Genomic DNA, 12032 nt, shown 5'->3' on the forward strand with positions numbered 1-12032 from the left:
AGTACTTTACATTGTAGCAAAGTGTCATTTCTTCAGTGTTGTCACATGAAAAGATATAATCAAATATTTGCAAAAATGTGAGGGGTGTACTCACTTTTGTGAGATACTGTAAAACACACATCGGGTCTCAATTAACAAAATATATTAAAGATCAATATCTTTACTGTACATTGTGTAAATCATTGAGAACAAAAGGACTTAACAATGGTCAATTGTAACCAAAATCACCAACCGATTGAGGGCTGGATTCAAACTCACACTGAGAGTAGATTGAAATCACAGGCTGTTCCAACTTGGATCAGGACATCAGTGAGCTTCTGGACAGTCTGTGGCGCTACTTGGTGGTGCTGGAGACTGCTCTTGAGACTGCTGGGAGACACAGCAAACCTTCTTGCGATGGTATGTTTGCATGTGCCATCCTGGAGGAGCTGGACTACCTGTGCAACCTGAATGGGCTGCATGTACACCTCATGCTACCAGTAGTGACAAGGACACTAACAAGACACAAAACTATAGAAGAATCAGTCAGTAAGGATAAGGAGAGCGCAATTCTCTGTGGCCTTCACCAGCAAAACCATTCACTTTTTGGGTGTTGTCTTGCTGTTGCCTCTCCAGTGCACCTGTTGCACTTTCATTTACACCAAAACAGGTGACATTGATTCTCAATCGCTTATGCTTCCTAATTGGACCGATTTATATATCTATGTATGTATGTACTTTTTTGTCCATTAAAATAACATCAGAAATACTGTGTAGACACTCTTAATGTTGGAAATTACTGTTGTAGCTGGAAAGGGCAGATTTATTATGCAATATATACATTATCAGCAACCATCGGTCCTGTGTTCCAATATGATGTTGTTTTCTAATCCAAGTTCGTCATTGTAAAAGGCAAATTGATCATTAGATAACCCCATTTTTAGTTATGTTGGCACAGCTGAAAACTGTGATATTGGTTGAAGAAGCAACAAAACTGCTTTTCTTTAGACTACTTGAGTATCTGGAGCATCAACAATTGTGATTTTAATTACAGGCTCAAAATGGCCAAAAACACAGAACTTTCTGCTGAAACTCATCAGTCTATTGTTCTGAGAAATTAAGGCTAATCCATGACAGAAAATTGCAAAGAAACTGAAGACCTCATACAATGCTGTGTACCACCCCTCGCACACAAAACAGCGCAAACTGTCTCTAACCAAAATAGAGAAAGGAGTGGGAGACCCGGTGCACAACAGAGCAAGAGGACAGATATTAAATAGTACCGCAAAACACCAGTCTCATCGTCAACAGTGAAGTGGCAGCTACAGTATTCTAGCATTTTAGGCAGAGTTGTAGAGAAAAATCTCAGATTGGCCAATAAAAAGAAAAGATTAAGAACGAACACAGACTCTGGAAAGAGGAATATTGGATTTTTTGTAATGGATAGATGAATCTATGTTTGAGGTGTTTGGATCACAAAGAACATTGATGAGACACAGACCAAATGAATAGATGCTCTGTGCTTACCACCATTTGTCAAGCATGGTGGAGGCAATGTGATGGTCTGGGGGTGCATTGGTTGTGGTAAAGTAGGAGATTTGTACAGGGTAAAAGGGCATGAAGATGGAAGCCATACCCTGTGGATGGCACTTGATTGGAGCCAATTTCCTCCTACAACAGGACAATGACCCAAAGCACATCTAACTATGCAAGAACTATTTAGGGAAGAAGCAGTCAGCTGGTATTCTGTCAATAATGGAGTGGCCCGCACAGTCACCAGATCTCAAACCTATTAAGCTTTTGTGGGAGCAGCTTGTCCGTATGGTATGTAAGAAGAGTCCATCAAGCCAATCCAACTTTTGGGAGGTGCTTCTGGAAGCATGGGGTCAAATCTCTTCAGATAACCTCAACAGTTTGGCAACTAGAATGCCAAAGGTCTAGATGATTGTAATTGCTGCCAATTAAGGATTCTTTGACGAAAGCAAAGTTTGAAGGACACCATTATTATTTAAATTAAAAAACATTATTTCTGACCTTATTTACTATTTACTATTCATTTTGCTATATTTCCATTAGCAGCTTATCTTTTATGTTCTGTAAGTTGTGAGGTGGGGTCTCCATGGATTGGACCTGTTAGTCCAGCGTATCCCACAGATGCTTGATTGGACTGAGATATGGGGAATTTGGAGGCCAATTCCACACCTGGAACTCTTTGTGTTCCTCAAACCATTCCTGAACCATTTTTGCTTTGTGGTAGGGCGCATTATCCTGCTGAAAGAGGCCAATGCCATCAGGGAATTCTATTGCCATGAAAGGGTGCACATGGTCTGCAACAATGCTCAGGTAGCTGGTATGTGTCAAAGTAACATCCACATGAATGGCAGGATCCAAGTTTCCCCAACAGAATATTGACCAAAGCATTGCACTTCCTCCACCTGCTTGCCTCCTTTCCAGGGATTGGAAAGACTCTTACACATATAAAGTGTTAGCTACACATTTTATTATTCCCAGCACTGCATGTTCTGACACCCTTCTATCAGTACCAGAATTAAGTTTTTCAGCAGTTTGAGCTACAGTTGGATCCGACCACACGGGCCAGCGTTCGCTCCTCATATGCATCAAGGAGCCTTAGCTGCCCATGACTTTGTCGCCAATTCACTGCTTTTCCTTCATAGGGCCACTTTTGATAGGTACTGTCCATTGCAGACCGGGAACACCCCACAAGGGCTGCAGTTTTGGAGATGCTCTGACCCAGTCATCTAGGCATCACAATTTGGCCCTTGTCACTCAGATCCTTGCGCTTGCCCATTTTTCCTGTTTCTAAAACATCAAATTTGAGGACAGAATGTTCAGTTGCTCCCTAATATGTCCTACCCACTGACGCGTGCCATGATAACGAGATTATCAGTGTTATTCTCTTCACCTGTCAGTGGTCATAGTGTTATGGCTGATCGGTGTATGTATATGCATGTATGTATGTAAATATGTATTTATGTAAATAAATAAATTAATGTATGTATTTACTGTATATGTGTATATACAGTATTGAATTGTATATATAAAATATAAGGCAGCAGTAGTCAACAGGCAGTGTCTTGAAATAGGTGGGTTATGTATTTTGCTTGTTTGTTATATTGGACTGTAACTTATTTCCAGTTAAAGTCAATAAAAATGTAATCTATGAAATGTCATTACTCAATAGTGAAACCAAATCCAAACCAATACTCTGAAATAATAATGTAGAATCTCTTCTTCATAGTAACTGTTTGATTTCAAATCGAAACTTTCTGAGTATACAGACAAAAGAGAGAAAATAAGCTTCACTGTTCCAGTAATTGCAGAGGACTCCATTGGATACTGTGAAATTTAGGATGGAATTGATATTGGATGGGGACAGTTCCTGTCATGTGATGGCCTGTTATGTAGATGGCATTAGTTTATCAATTTTATGAATGTCAGGTTGTTGGTTTACAGTAGCGAACAGCGGCCTTATTTTCTTCCAGGGCAAACTCCATTTCATTTCCAATCCTGGAAATACATTTTCATCATGTCGTGCATTAGCCATATTTGTTTTAAAATGTCACATTCAGCTATCTATTATCCTGGAGGCAGGCGTATTACCATACTGGGTACAAGATGTAGGGAGAGTCCAGGACTATGTCCTTCCATTGGAGACTCTTAATTGAAAAGAAATGACAGTCTGTCTCATCCCACTTGTTTTTCTTTGGCAACATAAAAAACATGCAAGTTGTGGCTGCGGTTTTAAATACGGTCACCTCTGACGTGAGGACTCGGAAAGAGAGAAAATAAATTGGTTAGAGATCAATCAAGGTGGCGGCGAGAAAGCGATTTGCTGCACTGCTAACCGGTGTCTAAAAGTGCTTTTTACATTTTCAAAGTTCTGAAAGCCCACATGTAATTTTTGCAATTACATTTTTCAAATCATAAATGTATTATAAATCACTGCAGGTGCTCATTTAATGAAAACATCTCCAAAATATTTTTATATTTTATAATTTATTAACCTTAGCCTCCCTTGGCCCTTTGAAATGTTGATCATGTGGGCATTAGAAAATTAATGTGAAGATATGGATCACAAATAGGCAAAAGGTTTCAACCATAGACTGTAAAAAAAATGGACGACGCCCTTTCGCTCTTTTCCATTGGTGAAAACTGAAGCCGCCAGTGTCCCGATACGGCGCTGACATCTTGGACTTGCGTCTGCGCAGATAGCGATCTTGGGACCAGTTCTGCGCAGTAGTTATGCGCAGTAGCGAGCAGGAAGTAAAGCCGTAAAGCCGCGAAATCAACGGCCCCACCCCTGTGCCCCGCCCTCACTCTCCCTCGCAGAATGCGCATACCGTAATCAATCGCAAGTCCAAGTACAGTACAACCTTTGCTTGTTAAACCTAGACGATATGTTATAGCCTAACTTACATCATGTTTAACCTTAATTTAGAATAGGCCTAATACAAAAATAATTGGTAACTTCTAGCTAACGATCACCTGCTAGCTATTAACATGGCTATTAACGAGGCTTGTTGTCTTTTAGCTAACGTTAGCTAGCCCATTACATTTATTGACTAATTAAATAGCTTATAAATTTAACTTACCGAAAAAATTTCAAAGATCGATTGGAAATGCCAGATCGGTTAGCACAATGTACTGCAGAACAACCCATTATGTCCGTGTGAAATTATATCAATTATAGAAATTTAGAGATTAAATGTAAAGTTCCAATCTCCTCAGTCCTCCGAAGATTCAGTGGCTCCTCGGCTCAGATAGCTGTCAACCACCGTTTTTAGAGCATTAAATTAAACTAAAAACCAACTTATTTTAAAAACAAACTCTTGAATTTACATTAGCGTGATAGAAACTACAGTAAATGACAGAAACCAGCTTCGGAAAATATTTGAAATATTTGAAGAGTAATTTAATTGTTTAGTTGGTCTCGCGTGCCATTGAATAACATGGGGAGGGCGGGGTTTATGACCTATACTGGGACCACTCACCAGGGGGCGATCGAGACGTTTTGGCTTCACTTTTCAGGGCTTGTGCGGCACGCTTGGTTTCAACGCACCTAAGATTCAAGTATTTCTTTTTAAAATTACCTATTCTTCTACAAAAAAGCTATAACTATAATTGATACAGTGTTTCAACATCGTAGTGAGGAAAAATCATTAATGCAGGAGGGTAAGTAACCACAATGCCTGCTAATTGTCTGGGTGTCAAATCATATATATCCCATATATAAGTTTTTTTTTATTTATTTTTTTGTGACGAATCACAATTGTGGACACATCTAAAGAACACTGTAACCATGTCATTTTCAGTCCCTTCACCTCCTTCCCTTCAGAACTTTCTGAGGAACTTTGGGTGAAGGGAAGTGAAATGAGGTGAACAGAGTAGGACACTTGCTGGGATCTGGCTGTGAGTGACCTCCTCTTGTGTTCTCGTGCCGGTGATGGGGGTTGGAAGAAAACCCTGAGGGGATTTCGAGTGTGCCCTCTGTCCTTGTCTGCTGTTTCCTGTCATTGCTTTTACAGTGGGACTGAAAATCACACAGAATATACGGTACACCACACAAGCCTAGTGTGTGTGTGTGTGTGTGTCATGGCTGTGATGTGTTATCAGATACTGTGTGAATCCTTAGTTTGCTGCAGCTTCTTTGTACTACTGTTGATACCATGAAAGGAGTCCCCACCAGCAGTGCTCGGTCCCTGTGCCTTACCCCCACCCCCCACCCCCCGCCATGAGCCCGTGGTACTGGCTTGTGACTTATCTCAAGTCGTTTTATTGCCTCGTATCATTCCAATGAACCCTCAGTTCACTAATTGGCCAAATGGCTGAGAGGATGAGGCTGTACAAGTGTCGTTATTTCAAAGGACAATCAGGACAATTGGTTCTCTCTTCAGGCTGATCTTGTCTGCCTGTTGACTTGGAAGCAGTTGAGACTGGGGATGTGGTTCGGTCCAAACCAATAGCAGGCAGATAATCACTGACACAACACCAGTGAAACAGAGACAGCCTGTATGGCATTTCCTCCCCGACAGGACGTGCCGGCGCCATAGACTAGTTCATATTTCAGTGCTGGTATTGTATCTTGTCCTTGTCGTGTGTTGTAACGGCTTGCTTAATTTCCCCTCCTTTGTGCGGTCTCATACATGACAGTGTGATCATGTGACCCCACTGAGAGAGGATTTTACAATACCCGTTTGTGCGACATGCGCGTGTTTGCACTCTTTATTATGGGCGGGTGTTTGCTGTTTTTTCCTATTGCACTTGTTCACCTTTGAGTTTCTGTTGGTATGGATGTAACCTTTAGTATATTCTCAGTCAGTACTTAATGTGTGTATGTTTGTGTGTGTGTGTCTGTCTGTTTTCCAGGTGGGACCTTTGTGTCTGGTGTTAATGGGCGCGGTCTGTGTTCACTGTATGCACATCCTGGTCCAGTGTAGCCACCACCTGTGTGAAAGGTAACGCCCAAGTAAACCCACACCAACACACAGCTGATATGGCTCATTGAACGCACTACTGCCACCTAACCCTCAGCAGCGTCTTCACGCACAGGGCTCTGTTGGGTCATCGACTTACAGCTCCTGTCAACACCGGTCTCTGTGTGCTTTCATCACTTGACCTTTCCATGTCACCACAATTACACTCATAAAACAACTTAACCATTACACTCTGTTGACACACATTTTCTTTTTTTCTCTTGCTACTCTCTGTCCCATCCAGCGTTTCTTTGTGTCGGTTTTGGCACTGTGCTGCTTAGTATGGTGCTTAATGTGCAGTCATTTCCTTTGGCGGATCTAATGATGGATTTGTCAGACTTGAGGTTAAAAGGACTGTTAAGTGCTTCCTGGGTGTTGCACGGTGTAAACAAGCCCTGAAGATCCCCCACACAATTCTCCATTTCTCTTCTGATAAGTGCTGTGGAAACGACATCATTCAACCTCCTGCACACACACACACACACACACACACACCATGTATATTGTTACAGGGAGAGACACAGGGAATGGACACCGGACAAGTGTTCAGGGCCTTGGAGGGTGTTTTATTAACCAAAATAGAGAAGGATAGGGGAAAATCAAAGTCAACATACGAACAGCTCTCCCGGGGTAGTGGGCCTTGCCAAGAGGTTTGGGAGGAGTGGGTGCAACCGAGTCCTGATGGGAGGCAGGACTGTTCTGGAATCTGACAGCTTTTTCACTTGGGGCATTGATGCAATGCTGATTGAGGAGTGAGCCCACTCCTGATGAGTCAGCGTTATATTTCAGCAATAAGGAACAAGGGGGTGTGGTATATGGCCAATACACCACAGCTAAGTGCTATTCAAAGGCAGGATGCATCGTGGAGTGCTTAGAAACAGGTTTAGTCAGGCTTTGTTGCCAGTATACTGAGAACAAGTATGTACAGGTCTGTAATTTCAACTGTGAGAGACGGAATCTAAAACAAAAATCCAGAAAATCTCATTGTATGATTTTTAAATAATTAATTCACATTTTATTGCATGATGTAAGTTTTTGATCACCTACCAACCTGTAAGAATTCCAGCTCTCACAGATGTTCGTTTTTCTTTAAGAAGCCCTCCTGTTCTCCACTCATTACCTGTATTAACTGCACCTGTTTGAACTTGTTACCTGTATAAAAGACACCTGTCCACACACTCAATCAAACAGACTCCAACCTCTCCACAATGGCGAAGACCAGAGAGCTGTGTAAGGACATCAGGGATAAAATTGTAGAACTGCACAAGGCTGGGGTGGGCTACAGGACAATAGGCAAGCAGCTTGGTGAGAATTAGAAAATGGAAGAGGTTCAAGATGACGGTCAATCTCCCTTGGTCTGGGGCTCCATGCAAGATCTCACCTCGTGGGGCATCAATGATCATGAGGAGGTGAGGGATCAGCCCAGAACTACACAGCAGGACCTGGTCAATGACCTGAAGAGAGATGGGACCACAGTCTCAAAGAAAACCATTAGTAACACACTACGCCTTCATGGATTAAAATCCTGAAGCGCACGCAAGGTCCCCCTGCTCAAGCCAGCGCATGTCCAGGCTCGTCTGAAGTTTGCCAATGACCATCTGGATGATCCAGAGGAGGAATGGGAGAAGGTCATGTGGTCTGATGAGACAAAAATAGAGCTTTTTGGTCTAAACACCACTCGCTGTGTTTGGCGGAAGAAGAAGGATGAGTACAACCCCAAGAACACCATCCCAACCATGAAGCATGGAGGTGGAAACATCATTCTTTGGGGATGCTTTTCTGCAAAGGGGACAGGACGACTGCACCGTATTGATGGGAGGATGGATGGGGCCATGTATCGTAAGATCTTGGCCAACAACCTTCTTCCCTCAGTAAGAGCATTGAAGATGGATCGTGGCTGGCTCTTCCAGCATGACCACGACCCCAGACACGCAACTAAGGCAACTAAGGAGTGGCTCCGTAAGAAGCATCTCAAGGTCCTGGAGTGGCCTAGCAAGTCTCCAGACCTGAACCCAATAGAAAATCTTGGGAGAGAGCTGAAAGTCCATATTGGCCAGTGATTTAATGTCATACCCAGTGGTATACAAACTCATGGCTATCAGCTTATCAGAATTCAGGATTCATACCACCCAGTTTATAAATATGTATATACACAATGCCTTCGAAAAGTATTCAGACCCCTTCTCCACATTTATTATTGATTACATTATTGATTTTTATGCAATCCACTCACAATTCTCCATAATTCACCAAAACATGTTTTCAGAAATCTATTGAGAAAAAAAAAACTTAAGTGCCTCATGTACATAAGTATTCAGATCTTTTATACAGCACCGTGGAGAAGTCTTTCTGGCTGTGATTGACGCCTCAAGTCTTGGGTATGCCTTTACATAAACAGACTTGTCCCAAAACGGTGCTTTGGATTGTTGTCCTGCTGAAAAGTGAAGCTACATCACACAACCTGATCCAGTGCACTCAGGCGTTCTTCAAAAACCTCTGTATTTTGCTCAGTTTAACCTTCCCTCAATCCTGAATAGTCTCCTAGCCCTTGTCGCTGAGAAGTGTCCCCGTAGCATGATGATTCGAAGGTGCCATAGGGATGGTATCAACCAGGTGATTGTTGGTGCTTTGTTTTTGCCTGACATAGCGCTTAGCATTCAGGCCAAAAGGTTTGATTTTAGTCTCATCACGGCAGAATCTTTTTGCCGGACCGCATATGCAGAGCCGGCCAAGAAAAGCGAATGTCTCTTAGTGAGTGAGTGAATGAATGACTGACTGAGTACACCTTGTTGAATAGCGTAGTGGTCACAGGTCTGCTTCCCGAGAAGCAGACCTTTGAATTATAGGTCCCGAATTTGTATCTCCTCGCAGGTGAAGTGATGTACGCATTATGAAATATTCTGTATACACAAAAACTTAACTGGCTAAAACCTTCAGTATCTACATTATAGTAAACCTGAAATAAAACAGTTTATGGTTATATTGCGACTGTTTCTGGTGGATTTTCGAAGTACGCATCTGTGCATGTGTTTTGGGTCTGGATAAACAAACACATTTGCTGGCTACAACATACATTCATTTACGTTATAGAAAGCCTTAACTAAAACTGTATACGGTTATATTGCGAAAAAAAGTTCATCTTCAGTCTTGCTAGCAAAAGTTAGTTATCGTCACCTTTTTTGATAGTTTTTGTATAAGTGTCATTCACGAAAGAAAGAAAAAAGTATGTTGTTTTGCCATGAAAGAAAAATTAAGTTCTTATGCCTTGAAATAAAATGGCTTTGGCAGACTCGCTAGCAATTGCTCAATTCTTATGACTATTCCAGTAAGTTAGTAGATACTGGTACAGCTTCTTACTGGCTAATACGCTGTTAAAATGGCCAGTGGCAAACACAGAGATGGGGACAAGTCACACATGGTCAAGTCCAAGCAAGTCTCAAGTCTAAACCATCAAGTCTCGAGTCAAGTCTCAAGTCACAGTTCAGATAAATCAAGCAAGTCAAGTCAAGGGTTCACCCTAAGCAAGTTTCAAGTCAAGTCACAGTACTAAAGAGATGAACACACACACACTGTCCTCTGTTTCTGACGTGCGCTCGGTGTGAAGCTCGATTTCAAAATCAAATATTTTTCTCCTCCGCTGTACAATTTTTTGGTCTGCATATGCTTAGCAGTGGCTTTTTTCTAGCGACTTTACCAGACAGGCCTGATTGATGGAGTGTTGCATTGTCGTCCTTGCTGGTTCTTACATCTCTGCAAAGATACTCTGAAACTCTATTAGAGTGGCTATTGGTTTCCTGTCTACCTTCCTGAACAAAGCTTGGTTACTTTGTTTGGCCCAGCAGCCAAATCTAGGAAGAAACTCGGTGGTTCCAAACTTCATTCCACCACAACAGATTGAGAGAGAATTATAGAGATGAAGAGCGGAGGAGAGGGTAGCAGGAGAGAGAGGGGGAGAGGGTAGCTGTAGAGAGAGGAGGAGAGGGTAGCAGGAGAGAGAGGGGGAGAGGGTAGCTGTAGAGAGAGGAGGAGAGGGTAGCAGGAGAGAGAGGGGGAGAGGGTAGCTGGAGAGAGAGGAGGAGAGGGTAGCAGGAGAGAGAGGAGGAGAGGGTAGCAGGAGAGAGAGGGGGAGAGGGTAGCTGGAGAGAGAGGGGGAGAGGGTAGCTGGAGAGAGAGGGGGAGAGGGTAGCTGGAGAGAGAGGGGGAGAGGGTAGCTGGAGAGAGAGGGGGAGAGGGTAGCTGGAGAGAGAGGGGGAGAGGGTAGCTGGAGAGAGGGGGAGAGGGTAGCTGGAGAGAGAGGGGGAGAGGGTAGCTGGAGAGAGAGGGGGAGAGGGTAGCTGGAGAGAGAGGGGGAGAGGGTAGCTGGAGAGAGAGGGGGAGAGGGTAGCAGGAGGGGGGGGAGAAGGTAGCTGGAGAGAGAGGGGGAGAGGGTAGCTGGAGAGAGAGGGGGAGAGGGTAGCTGGAGAGAGAGGGGGAGAGGGTAGCTGGAGAGAAAGGGGGAGAGGGTAGCTGGAGAGAGAGGGGGAGAGGGTAGCAGGAGAGAGAGGGGGAGAGGGTAGCTGGAGAGAGAGGGGGAGAGGGTAGCTGGAGAGAGAGGGGGAGAGGGTAGCTGGAGAGAGAGGGGGAGAGGGTAGCAGGAGAGAGAGGGGGAGAGGGTAGCTGGAGAGAGAGGGGGAGAGGGTAGCTGGAGAGAGAGAAGAGATGGTAGCTGGAGAGAGAGGGGGAAAGAACAGTAGTGTGATAGAGGAAGAATGAAAGAGATAAAGAGGTATCTTCCTCGTTCATTAAAGTTTATTTACTGTTTATTGTGTCCATAAGTGTGTGCCGTGTTATCAGATTACGAGCTCCTGTATCGCATTTAAATCCTGAACCTACTTGTTTAGAGAGCACATTCAAGTGTAGGTGAGAGGGATAGAAATGGGGACAGACACAACCCGCCTCCACATCTGGGTATCTTCACTTTTCTCATACCTTTTCATTTATGGCAGATTTCTAATCTCGCTGAAAAACACTCAATAATGAGTATTTCAAAGCACTGCAGAAGAAAAAGTTGTCACCTTAGTACTTTTTGGTTTTTCCTATTTATCCTCTTGTCTACTTGTGTTCAATCAACAAACTCTGCGGTGAACAGCTGCAGACAGCTGGGTTATGATGCTGAACATGTGGCCATATGTGGCCCAGGGTTGCCTGAGACTCTACCTCTGGTGCACATGTACTGTTGCAGTATGGGTTTGAATATGGCAAACACATCTTTCAGCAAACATCATTATCTTTCCCCACTGTCAACAAACAGCATCTAGGCATATAGCTGAACCATCAATGTTGCCTTCCAAAGGCAAACATTAATGTTTATTTTTACTCTTAAAGCTTTTTCAGATTCAACTCACTTCATGCCGAGTTTGTTGACTAAGCAAGTTTTAACCCATTAGCTCATTCTGGCCCCTTTGAAGTCAACTCCTGGAATATTGCTGATTAGGTGGTTGTTTGTTTTTGCGTTTTAAGTGTTTTAAATGAGTGTGTGTAGTCCTGTTGTATTATTGTGTCTTATGATGCAGTTGAGTG

At 43.2% G+C, this 12032-nt stretch overlaps 1 protein-coding gene across 5 annotated transcripts in view; it reads left to right on the forward strand.

Annotated features, from left to right (window-relative positions):
- slc36a4 (solute carrier family 36 member 4) overlaps positions 1-12032 on the forward strand; it is a 199370-nt gene that overhangs the window by 10096 nt on the left and 177242 nt on the right. For all 5 annotated transcript variants that reach the window (XM_020049188.3, XM_013136965.4, XM_020049186.3 and 2 more), the window contains one exon: positions 6367-6455. In XM_020049188.3, the coding sequence (XP_019904747.2) occupies positions 6367-6455 (89 nt within the window). The remainder of the gene's footprint in view (positions 1-6366; positions 6456-12032) is intronic.

The sequence above is a fragment of the Esox lucius genome, chromosome 1, assembly GCF_011004845.1.
Source record: "Esox lucius isolate fEsoLuc1 chromosome 1, fEsoLuc1.pri, whole genome shotgun sequence".
Classification (NCBI taxonomy): Eukaryota; Metazoa; Chordata; class Actinopteri; order Esociformes; family Esocidae; genus Esox; species Esox lucius.